Source organism: Diachasma alloeum, unplaced genomic scaffold (genome assembly GCF_001412515.2).
Source record: "Diachasma alloeum isolate Michigan unplaced genomic scaffold, Dall2.0 Dall_scaffold_00336, whole genome shotgun sequence".
In the NCBI taxonomy this organism is placed as follows: Eukaryota; Metazoa; Arthropoda; class Insecta; order Hymenoptera; family Braconidae; genus Diachasma; species Diachasma alloeum.
The window spans coordinates 68,114-81,719 of NW_021680475.1; the positions used below are offsets into that span (position 1 = coordinate 68,114).

The 13,606-nt window shown below is 37.4% G+C and overlaps 1 protein-coding gene across 1 annotated transcript in view; it reads left to right on the forward strand.

Moving 5' to 3' along the window:
- The window catches only part of LOC107040470 (myogenic-determination protein), a 56,052-nt gene extending 42,727 nt beyond the window's left edge, over positions 1 to 13,325 (forward strand). The window contains exon 5 of the mRNA XM_015260566.1: positions 12,742 to 13,325. Within this exon, the coding sequence (XP_015116052.1) occupies positions 12,742 to 12,866 (125 nt within the window). The 3' untranslated portion in view covers positions 12,867 to 13,325. The remainder of the gene's footprint in view (positions 1 to 12,741) is intronic.
- Positions 13,326 to 13,606: the final 281 nt, after the last annotated feature.

A 13,606-nucleotide genomic window follows, 5' to 3' on the forward strand; every position in this document is an offset into this window, starting at 1 on the left:
ATCTCCGTTTACCACTTCACTACTGAATTGGATAAAAATTGACCCGAAAATCGCGGAAAGTTTTACTATACCAATGGTAATCGTGGAGCGAAATGTAATTCCGTGAAAAAATACTGGTTTTAGTGGATACTCTTACGATTTTCTCGGTAAAAAAAACTACATTTACGGATGCAACAATTATCATCCTATTCAGTGAAAGCTTCCCACCCTGACAGGGGGTTGTTCTTTTTGTACCCGTCTGAAAGTCACGAGGACGGATGGAAGTGAATTTTTACCAAAGGAGTTCACTAAAAATCATTCTCGTTACAGAAAAATTATACGAGAAATTAGAGCAATTATTCACGTTCACTGGGATAATTTTTGATAGGATGCAGGGTAAATTTTACAGTTTCGATACAAATGACCCTCACGATTAATAAATTTTCCCGGGTCAACGGGGTGAAATTTATTATTACTCACGTGAAATCTTTCTGAAAATGGAGCCAAAGAATGGAAACGAAGGATGAAAATAGGAAAAATTATAACGGTTGGTCTGCATTGCTCAAAAAAGTCATCAAAACAAGGTGGGCGGTATTGCACGCATGCCGGGCGGTATTACCCGCAGAGTTCGATTCCATCGCTCACTGGCCGATGGCAATTGAATTACATAATTGAATATGTTTAATGTCAATAAAAAATCAATGTCAATAAACACCTCTAAGAACCCATTCTAACTGTTTATGACTCCTTGGAGAGCGCGAGGCTGCATGCACCAGCTTCCCTACTTGACTTGTTTGGTAATGTTTCTTTAACCTTTTTCTCCATGTACACGGAGAGAAACGATTACAGAATCGACCTAGAAAATTCAAGTGACAGTATCATAATTTTTCACAGGAGATTCAGATAAAAATTACGGAACACTGCGGAAAAATTCCATGATAGTTCCATAAAATTTCCTACAACTACATTTCGCTCCGGAATTACGGAAAAGATACGTAAATTGTACACTGATAGAATGATTCATTTATTCCAAACGAGATTCGTTAACTATTAACGAATGGTAGAGTTGAATATGACCAAATGAATATTCGTTAGTAGTTAACGAATGGTTCACTTGAATGGCGAAAGTCAAGTCAAACGAGGCTCCTCAAATATACATTCGTTAACTATTAACGAATGAACATTTGGTGGGACCGAATAGACCCTAACCTCCAACCAAAATCCATTCGTTAACAATAACTAATCCGTTCTACCAGTGTATGGCTTTTAGGCTTGAAATGTACGCAATCTTATCAACATTATCGGAGTATATATAACTCCATGTCGACAAACTGGACGTTTTCATATGGACGTCCACAATGATGATAATCCGATTTTATCATGCAGAAGTTCTTCCAATTGTTGCAATACCTAAATTGACAACAATTAAAAATAATTCTTACCCCGCGATAAATTTGCCACCAGAATTTATGCTCCCATCCCCAAACACATGTCCGAAAATTAAATCCGCAAAAATTCAATGTTGCAAACTGATGTAATTTAAACTTTTACTCACCATACATACGTTATTCTACGCTAATGAGCGACGAATGAACGGGAGTCTGTCTTTCCACGTGTGCATTGCGTTTTCGGTGCACACAGGCGTTTTAACCTTTTGGATTTGGTGCTCACTGTGAGTGTGTACACTGCAGTTGCACTGGAGTACCCAGAGGAGAGGACTCGGGCAAATTAGCGACCGCCCGAGTGTCCCTTTGAAGACGAAAATGTAATTAACCCGTTCTAATTCATACACTGTGCTGATTTACATTGCATATTTATTCATACAAAGATTACTCATAACGTATTATAGTATTATAGCGAGAATTTCTCAATTAACGGAATTGTACGGTGTATAAAGGAATGGTCTTTTGCATTTTCTTTTGTCGTTTGCTTTCGGAGCACAACAAAGGGCAGAAAATCTCATTTACGGGAGTTAATGAGTTAATTTCCTCCCTACGGATTTTGTGTTAAAGTCTCTCAAGTGAAAAATTACGGATTAGTATTCGGGAAAAAAAAATTGAAGATAAAAATTTAAATATTATTTTCTCGGAATTGAGGAAAAATCACGAAACTCGTACGGAAAATTTACCTCAATTAACACAGAGAAATTATGAATTTAAATTGAATACCATTCTTGGTGAAAGTTTTGCATTTACTTTAACAATGATTTTGTTGAAAATAAATAAATTTATTTCATCCAAACGAAGGATTATCACATGTTAATAAATTCGTTCTCTTCAGCGTCTGAAGACTCCATTTGTGTTTTGCGGAGGCGTGGGGGTCCAATTATTTTGACAATTTCTTCAATTCTGATTTTGACCAATCAGAGTGCAGTATTCGGGGTCACGTGACGCATTTCACGCTGATAATTTCCCCGGCTGCAGGGAAATTATCAGTCTGATAATTTTCCTGTAGCCTGTCAATTGTTTTCCACGGATTCGACAGATATTCCTCTCATTTTGGTGAAATGTGTCCCGTAACCTCGAACACTGCACCCTGATCGGCCAAAATCAGAATTGAAGAAATTGTCCTCCGAATACCCCTCGACCTTCAAAATTCATCGGATATTTCCCTCAAGTTTTCCTGCATATCAACGATCGGGATTTTATTCTGCAAATCTGATCCCTCTCGTTGCTATGCAACAAAACATTCGGGAAATATCCGATAATTTTGAAGGTCTTGGGGTATTATAGTTGGTAATTTCCTCAATTCTGATTTAGATCAATCAGAGTGCAGTATTTGGGGTCACGTGACATGTTTCACAGTGATTATTTTTCCCAATCGGATTTCGACCAATAAGAGCTCAGTATTTGAGGCCACCTGACAGTTTTATTTTCGATATTTCCTCCTAGCTTTTGAATATTTCGCAGTAGCTCTCCATTTTTTCGACTCATTTTAGGTCGAATCTTGTATTTGATAGTGTACGGAAATCTGGTTATTCTGTTAACAGAATTTGTTCAAATCTTCCCCAATTCACCTCCTGCTGTTGTCCACTGGACTCTAATTGGCCACAATCCGATTGGAAAAAATAATCCGACAAATATCCCTCGAGCTTCGAAATTAATCGGGTATTTCTTTCAAGCTTCCCTGTAAACAAACGATCGTGCCAAATATTAAATTTTTAATTTTAATGATTAGGTCCTGAAGAGACGAATGTATCCCTAAAAACTTAAACTTTTTTTTGCTCTGCGTAACTTTTCGTGATTTTTATTCATTTTTCTGGAATAAAAACTAAAATTTTCCATTGGTTTCTCCATCAAAATGGGAACTTTTAATGACGAAATTCTTTGAATTTACAAAAAACAAGGGACTTTTCTTTTCAAGTGCACACTTGAATGCATAACACCCATTTAAATTATGCCTCCGAATATATTAGCAGTAGGGTAAGGAGGAACATGAATGTTTAGTGCCAAATTGAGAATCCATTTGCCTACAAAGAGAAAAAAAAAGTTTTAGTTTTTAGGGCTCGACGGCATTTTGAAATTCAACGATTGAGAAATCCTATAAAGGCAAGTGATTTTGTCGCTAACCAATCAGTGATTAAATCCGTGAAGTTTACGTTAATTCTCGTTAATGACCAAAATCCATGAAAATTAGGGAAGGATTTCTAAAATTTAATGATCAGGCCCTGAAGAGACTCTGTGTGAATTTTTCTGATGTTGATTCATTTTCGTGGAATAAAAACTAAAATTTTCTATTGATTTCTCCATCAAATTGTGAATTTTTATTGGCGAAATTCCTCGAATTTACAAAAGAATATCAAGTTCAAGGGACTTTTCTTTTCAAGTGCATATTTAAATGCGTAACGCCCATTTAAATTATGCCGTGAAACGAGCGTTTAACGTGGCAATGAATTATCGTGTCACGGTTGTAGGTAAATGCGCACGAGTACAGACTGCGGGAGGGTGGAGGGGGGGGGGGGAAATCACCGGTACAAGGTACCCCATGATTCATAATGCCTTTCAAGATAGGAACGAGGTACATAAATCACTGGTACTCGTACGCTGATTCGACATATCATTCGGCTCGAAGCTTCTGGTGGTGAGTGATAGAATTCTCGACAAACCCAACTATTCATAGATTGTTAACTTCCGTTTCAAAAATAATGTGTACCCTTGTAGATTGCTTCATCCATGAAAGTTGACCAGTTATTTTTGCTTGTCGGTCTTGGCTTACCTCGTTCATAATGTGAATCCGCGCAAAACGGACGATTAATTTCACTGATTAGATGAAAATCTCGGAATTGGGTCTGCCAAAAGTGACTGGACATTTTTTACTATTTATTGTTTGCGTACGGCGGAGAAAAATAATTTAGAGTGAATCTTTAGTGCACTAGTTGTACATATTTAAAAAACATAAAATTTCATGGGTAGTGACGTTGTAATTGTTAATAGAGTGATATCGAGTTCGATTTAGGGGAGAAAAAAATCTTGAAATTCCAAAGTTCAGTGAGAATTCATTGGACCTCCTAATTTATTAGCATCAGGGGGAGGAGGAACATGAATATTTCAGTAGTGAAGTGGTCAAGGGGTTTAAGTCAATTCCATTTTAGCGCCAGTTCTCGATGAATACCTCAAAGTCTAAAGGAGTTGGCAAAATTTTCCGAAAAATCTTTTTTGTACAGAAAATGGCGCTATTTTTCTTAACTTTCGAGTTATTCAACGAAAACTCAACTGGGAGCTAAGTCGACTTGAACCGATTGACTACTTCACTACTGATTTAGTGCCAAATTACGCGGAATTTGCAACTGATTGAAAGTTTGAGAATCTATTTGCCTACAGAGAGAAAAAAAAGTTTTGGTTTTTAGGGATCGACGATATTCTGAAATTCAACGATGGAGAAATCCTAAAGGCAAGCGATTTTGTCGCTAATTAATCAGTGATTGATTCCTTGGAATTTGGGTTAATTCCCGCTAATGACAAAAATCGATAAAAATTAGGGAAGGATTTTTGAAATTTAATGATCAGTCCCTGAAGAGAGGGATATATCCACAAAAAACGCAAACTTTTTTTTGCCCCGTGTGCATTTTGCTGATTTTTATTCATTTTCGTGAGAAAATTGAAACAGAGCTAAAATTTTCCATTGATTTCCCAATTAAATTGTGAACTTTTAATAGCGAAATTCCTTGAAATTTCAGTGAAATGGCCACTCGATAAAATTTTCCAAGAAGTGTACCAGAGATTTCAACCAAAAATTGTCAATAGTGGTTCCCAACTAGAATTAAGAACCAATCGAGCTCCTGAATTTTAAAACACCCAGGTAATTATCACCAAATGAGATTAAACGATCCCATTCACACATTTTCTCCTCTCAATTTTGTCTCATGTTGAGAGAAAAATAACCCCCGGTGAACGAAAATACGTGGAGATGTCGGAGTGAGAGGAATATATGGTCTTCCGTGCCATGACACCCCCGGTTCTCCCGGAAAATAGTGGCAGTCACATAATTTTGTTAGCTTTTCACGGGTATGTGGGATGCATCGGTACGTACATTAAACCGAACGAGGCAAATTGTCGGCACAACCCCACCCCCGAACTGCGCTCTATTTCTCCCCTTTTCTATTCTCGTCCACCTGCATTCGGGGGGTTTGGGCTCATTTGCATTCTGTCGACAACGCGCAATGTTGAAACTAACGATTCTCCAGCATAAAATCACTCCGAATGGCGAAAAAAGCTTGACAGTTCATTAAGTTGTTAATAGAAATTTCTTGGCTGGGGTGAAATTCCAGCGAAATCGTCTCAGCGATTGTAGGATTATTCAAATATGAATTTTCCGACATTTTTAAACTTTTTTGAAATTTTTCGTTGCACTGAATGAACAAGAAAAAGGAATCAATCGGCAAGTTGTTGGTTCTACTTCTAATCGGTCACATCTTCTCCAACACACCCCTATCAGTCATACCCCAACGCACGAGCGAGTGAAGCAACCTTTTGAATTGAATTAGATTCATCGTGCGTTTTGATTACTACAATAATAGATTGTGCACTGATGGAAAGAATTAGTTATTGTTAACGAATGGATTTGGTTGGAGACGAAGGTCTATTCGGTCTCACCAAATGTTCATTCGTTGATAGTTGACAAATACACATTTGAGGAGCCTTGTTCGACTCGATTTTGACTTTTCAAGTGAACCATTCGTTAACTATTAATGAATATTCATTCGGTCATATTCAACTCTACCATTCGGTAATAGTTAATGAATCTCGTTTGGAATAAATGAATCAGTCTATCCGTGTGGTATTTATTTATAAAGTGCTACGAAGCATACATGAGAGTAATATTAAACGGTGCTGCTTTGTATTCACATTATTTTTAATTGGCAATTATTTATGCATCTTCTTTCATTATTAAATTTTTTTGTACTCTTGTATTCAATTAATTGTTTTATAATAAAAGAGAGTATCGCAATAAACATGATTTTTCGTGATGTTTTATGATGATGAGGAGCAAATGGGTCTCGGATGAAAGGGGAGGATGGAAAATACCGGGACTGTCTCAGTTGATAAAAGTGAATTCATTAATTTCAAGCAGGGATAAGACGGACATTTTACTACTCCCTTGAATCTTCAATTGCACATGAATATTCAGAACAAAAATAAGATGAATTTCTTACGAATTCACAATTCAAGAAGTTATTTACTAAAATTTTTCTCATTTCCCTAATTCTTATTAAATAATTTAACTGAAATTTACAGCTTTAGAATATAGGATTTTTCAGTGATGACGTTTCCGAACATTCGAGTGCAAATGTCATTCATTGAAATCTTTCAGAACTTGACACCAAAAATTCAGACAAAAGTTTATGAGAATTACGAAAAATCAAGCGATTAATATCTTGAAATCTCAGTTATATTGAAATTCACTTGAATTTGGTATTTATTTGTTACAATGAGGTTGAAAGTTCAAACCTGCATTGAACTCAGTTTAGTTAAATGAATGAAAAACAGTAAAAATCGAAAGGTATACGGGGAAGAAAGAAAAAAAATTAAATACGAAATTCCATGAATGATTTGATCTTAACCTGAATTCGAATTCACACCATTGAAACTTCATATGCAGTTTTTGGTTCAACGTCAACAAATTGAAAACACGGTGATCAACTATTCGACCCGATTAGAATGAGGATTACTCTGTAATATTCATTGGACGAAAACAAGAAAATTTGATTTACAACGTTGTCGTCAGCAATCTCATTTAATCCCACGTAATATATAATTGGCCCCTGCTGGCACCCAAACGATGAAACGATAAAACTCGTGTCGTCTTTCATGGATTTGACTCTCCCAAGACCGAAGGCCTTGTTCATTACCCGCGGGGAGAAGAACTTTTTTAAAGGAACCAAAGTTTCTGCCAAGCCCGAGAGCATCATTACGACGCAAATCTTTACCGTAAAAATAGTAAAAATCATTTGCAGTGGGTTATTTTAAGCGCAAAGTTTTACCTAAATGTGTTGCGGCTAAAAACAGAATTGTACATAAAGAGTGGTTTACGAGTTCGAGATTTCCACTGAGGAAGCTCATTTTTTCCAAGCTAATCCAGAGGAAGAAAAGATTTTCATCCATAGTTATTTTCCCTGACATTTGTGACGAGAGTATGTATCAAAGCTCTAGGCGATGCCTAATCTCACGGCAGAGAGATTACGGTGGCTTATGCTCTTTCACTAAAAATAAAAATCCTCGGATATTCGATTCCTCCGGATCAATGATCAAAGAGAGTACATTTTCAATAACACGAATGTATCCAAATACCACAGGATTTGATGCTGTGTATGCCACCTGTCTCCAGGCAGCAGTCCCCATAGCTTGACATCTGTCGTCACATTTCCCTTCCAATATTATTACTTCTCCCATTCCTCCTGGTCTGCATTTCACCCCGAGGTACATCTTTATCCAACACAGCTTGATGGTCCACACGCAACTCTTTTCCTCTTCCTCATCTGGGAGTTGTGAGTGTGAGAAGATCATGCTCACCAGGCCTTCAGCCCAAGCTACGATCGATCAATGCTGAAGCCAACACTCTGCAACGTTACTTGCCACCGACGTTGGCCGTTAAGTGCCTCATGAACTGCACCAGCCGTCGGCAACGTTAAACACTTAAGACATCCACTACAGCAGAGTCATGAGTCCAATAGCTTATGACGACATTTTACCCCTTTTTTTCACTTCACTCATTTTCAAAGTCCTCGCACTCTACGAAGACCCGATAATTGGACCAGCACGATGATTGCTTGTGATGGAATTGCATCCTTCTTTTATCCAACATTCGCCATTCTCCTTTTTCCATCTTCAACGCTCGTGTCACCTCCACAGCTTTGATACGACGACAACTACTGTCTTTCTCGAAAAGTTCCAGTCTGCCCCCTCACCTTGTTTAAACCGCGGTGCGTGCCACTGTCACATGAGCCAACTGACAGGTTCTAACGCTTGTAAAGTCTTATTTCGTGGAGCTCCTTTTTCAATGGATTATATCGTTCAAAGTTGTATTCCCCACGTTTCTCTAAAACACGTTTCTGTCAGTTGCATACTGCAGGAGATGGAACATTCACGAGCACTTGGGAATTTAGATATTCACGCCAAGGACGCCAAACCGAATCACAATCAGGAGGTGGTAAATGGAGATGTGGAAAGGCTTTTCTCAGGCGAAAATATCGCTATTTTGGGGGAACTAGGAATGCGGTGAGAGAAGAGGAGGAAATAATTTCTGGCTTATTTTTTTGTACGTTTTATTTTATTATATATTAGGACTCAACTGTGTAAACACAATTGCTCCAAGTCATCAGGACCGAAACATTAGATTGGGTATAGATAAATACAAAGATGCGGAATGTCAAAACGTAAATGGCGATTAACACAAAATGCGCGGATTCAACTCGGAAAATTCAATAAAAATTACCAGATAAAAACGTAAAAATTACGTTTCGAAACGTAATTCGCGAGCGAAGTAAAATGTAATAAAAAGTGAGAGTCGGAACTGAAATTGTACGAATCGCCACGTAAATTCTACGATTTGTTCCGTAAAAATTAATCACCCGTCTGATGACTCACCGCTGTGGGGACAACAAGTCGTTCCGCAATTTTTCCCGAAGGATTGAGAAATTTTACGGATCGCAACGTAGAAATAACTCACCAGATTCATAAAAATTGGTGAACGTTCAAGAATTTTTGATTTTGGAGGCATAATAAGTCGGGAAGTTCCTGTAAGATTTTAGTTCTTCGCGAAAAATTACGCGACAAGTTCGTATTTTGTTCGGTGATGAACCTGAGAATTCACTGAGCGTCCGGATTTCTTCTGTTCCACTCCTATAAAAAATTACCGGAAGACGATTCCCCATTGCGGATTACGTGAATTGTTCCGTAATTTTTACTGAATATTTCTCTCCGTGCGTGTAATATTAAACCTGTGAACAGAACGCTTACTGCCACACACAACGCCTAAGCCCGGTTGCTCGTTCCCGCGTCCCGCTCACACCGACAGGGTTTGAGAGGATTTTTCGTCCGAGGGTTAATATACATCTGTACACGAAGAAAAAACTTCAGGAAAAATTATGTGACAACACATAAAAGTGAAACAAACTGCTCTTTCGAGAGGTTTTACGTTAAAACATGGATAAATCCGGAGCATAAAACAAAGTTTCAAAGAATTTTATGGATCGAAACGTAATTTTCCACGACACCCCATAAAAATTAGTGCGGAGAGCAGTAATTTCTGGGAATCCGTAATGATGCACGAGAATTACGTCAACCAACGTAGTTTTTAAGGGGAGACAACTGAGTTCTAAAGTTCGCGGGCTATTGGAGAGAGATTTATTATGCATTGAAGATCGATAGACATTTTCATCCTGAGAGTCACTCGATTTTCGGACATTTTTACGGAATTTACATATCAATCATAATTTTTGAGGGCTCAAATTTAAATTATCTTAAATGTCAATACTTATCAGAATTTTTTATCCTTTCCGAAGATTTTTCAGTTCGATGAACGGAATAAATATTTGCCCTAGATTTCCATCATGAAAATGTCTATTATATATATCTAAAAACGAATAATTAGTTTTAAAAAATTAACTGTTTATTATTCACTTTCCCCGCAGATGCTTGAAGTGTTGAAAATAATCCAGGCCCTCCAATTTTTGAAGTGCAGAGTTTTTTTTTCTAAATTAAAGAATGTACAATACCAATTACGAGTTAGTTTTTTGAAATTCAACTCCTACACAGCTAATTTCTTTCTTTTTATTTCAAAAATTGCACCCTTCACGTGAAATAGCCACAAAAATGATCCTTACAATATTTAAACTGTATTTTCGATTTTTTCAGAAACATTTTTCTGCCTATTTCACATGAATGGTGTAATTTTTTGTATTAAAAAAAATGAAATTAACTGTATAGGAGTCGAATTTCAATAAACAAGCTCGTAATTGTCCTTGTACACTCGTTTACTACAGCTCTAAAACAAAATACATGGGACGCAAGGGCAGATTGTTTTAAAAATTGAGTAAACGATCATGCACATTTTTTCAAAAATTTTGAAAAAACCTCTATAGCTCAAAAACTGGAGCAATTAATTTTTTTGCACTAATTACTCGTTTTTAGACATATATAATGCATTTTCAGTGGAAAAACTCATTTAAAACTCATTGTAGTCTCCGCTTAAGTCATTTCCATATTACTTTTTCCTCAACTCTTTTCCCCGTATAATATTCAATATCCTAGAATTGATAAGTTTCTACAATATTTCATATTCATTCATTCATTTATGTTTTTATTCATTTATTCATCCATTCTTATTCATACTCCCTGTGTTAATGGACAACACCCATTTTCGTTTGAAACAAAACTCGTTTCGTTCCAGCACCGAATTAAGAGAAACCTATCCTGAATTTAACATTATTCTTCTCTCCGTGAACTTCTCCTTCATGCTCTTATCATAGAAATGCCTCAAGTAAGATATGAACTGCCTCCGAAAGATACTCCGAACTTGGTTATTCTTGGCAGAGATGGAAAATACTCGTCCGCAAACCGGCTGAACAAGCACTTTCCGAATCCCACCTCAGTTATTCTCCCGTCCACCAATATCAATTCATCATCTCTGGATGTTCTTTCCGAGTCATTTAGTAACACATTGTAACAGTCCCACTGTTCACTCTCATTTCACAATTGTATTTATAACCGGGAATGTTATTCCCCAAGGGATGCGAGTGACGGAGGCAGTTGAAAAGAAAAACATCGTGAGATTGTGGCATTGACTCTATCCATGTTCTCGGGGTAATTAGAGAATGTAATTAGATGGAGAGCAAGTGGACCCTGAAGGGGACACAAGTGCACTGTTACAGTATACCTACGTTCCACAGCCCTAAAGCACTTCTCTATGAAATGCAAATGGACCGAGCGACCTTCCGCTCCCTCTATTCAATAATTCCTTTGTTCCCCAACTCCAATCACACCATGGTCTATTCCACTTCACCCTAATTATCACATCCCCCAAAGTTTCCACTCTCAACTTCAGTATGTACTCTAAACTTCATTGTCTCCAACATATTCAATGAGACAGTTTAATCATTCGACTGTCATCAATCATTTAATGCCGCATTACATATGCCAGCCCATTAGTGGATGAATCGACATTTTCGATAATTTGTAACTGCTGGATTAAAATATATCATGATGGGTTCGAGGGGGTTCGCTGAACTCGATGGGATCGATAGACATATTTAAAGAGCAGGTAGAATCGGGAGTTGATTAATTCTGGTATTTATTCATGAATGCGGACTCCATGTGCATTTTGGTTTATTTAATTAGACACGTCAATTTATGCAGCGACAATTACTGAAATTGGGGTGAATGTATCTAGGTGGTTTGGGACGAGTGAAAAAATGAGCGAGTCAACTTAATTGATCATTTTATGCCATTTTCAATTGTATTTTTAGGCTGATCAAATCCATCACTTTAGTATCTTCTTATTCCACGATTGAAAGCACAGTTTTTTGATAATGCTGTGGTTTCTCACGGTGAAAGAATCATAACACGTGATTAATTCAGTAGCGAAGTGATAAAACGGTTTAAGTTGACTCATCTCCCAGTTGAGTTTTTGAGAAATATTTCCGAATCTAAGGGAGACAGCGAAATTTTCGTAATTAAATTTGTTGTAGCTCTCAATCGGCTCTACAAAAAGGTTATAACAAAAATTTTGCTATCTCTCTTAGATTCCGAAATGTTAATTGAAAATTGGTCAATTCAAGACAAAAATTTTTAACAGTGCAGCATCGTCTTTTTTGACCTGCTGATTCGCGTGGGTCAACTCTTTTATTCATATTTCAACTCCTTTCTAGCCACATATTTATTTTCATGGGAGTAGAAAGCAATTTCCGAACGATATTCTCCGTTTTTCACAATATTCTCAATCATCCAAAGAAATATTCTCCCCAAATCCTCACAGGGCTTCAACTTGCCAAATTGCAAAATCAATGGGGGCATGCAAACTTCCGTTAATTATTCGTCTTCCATCCATCTGCTTCGTCTCTACCGACATTGAAGCACCCCCTCCGGCTGTCTGGAGCATCAAAATGCGATTCAATGCAAACCGCGACACGTTTAATAGAATTAATTGCTCTCACTTGATAGAACCGCCTAGATCGATTATCGATTCTCCCAAGCCGCATAGTGCACACTCCATTTTACCATTAACACGTGTATCTAACAATGGCTTGTTTTTTTTTTCTGATTGCAGGCTTCACAGGGGCAGAGAATTCACCCAATCAGAGCAGTGGGAGCAGCCTTGACTGCCTCAATATGATTGTGCAGAGCATAAGTGGAGAGTCCAATGATAATAGTCATTATCCACCTCATAATTGAATTATCAACAGTATTAAATGCCAGTTGTTTTTTTATTTCGTGGAACACGTGGACCTGATTACCATGGCTATTTCTAGATGATCAACAGAACCAAATGAGAGACATTTCTGTTCAGTGACTTAACTATTCAGAGGGGAATTAATTGTAAGGCTGAAGAATAAGCAATGCCAAATAATATTGCCAAAGAAATTGACAGAAGGAAAACGCATCGAGTGATGTACAATAAAAAACTGGGGAGACTATTTTACTGCTTTTTTATAGTAAAAATTATGAATTCAACTCTCTGGAAAATTGACAGAGGAGTTGATCAATAAATTAGTCATTAATTTAAGTGAATGCATAGTTGAAGAATCCAAGATTCTGTTTCGGTGTATTCTCGATTCGATAACAGGGGTACCAAATTGCTCAAGATTTATGTAAATATCAATCACAATGACAATAAAAAATACTTGAAGACGAGGTGGATTTACTGAAATTTCTTACCCGATGGAGATGGAATCGATCAGTTGGGGGATTCACATTGCGGTGGCGGAAGCATTGCGGTAGGACCATCAGTCAAACGATAATTAACCAGACTGATGGTTGGAAAAGAGGAGTCTAGAAATATTAATGGAGTTAGCTAATGTAACTCCGGTCTCCGTCGAGCGTTATCCCTCACTGACAAAAAGTTATTAATGATATTCATGAATGCTTCAACACTCGGTGGACATCAAAGTCGCTACTTACCAGTCGCCACTCAG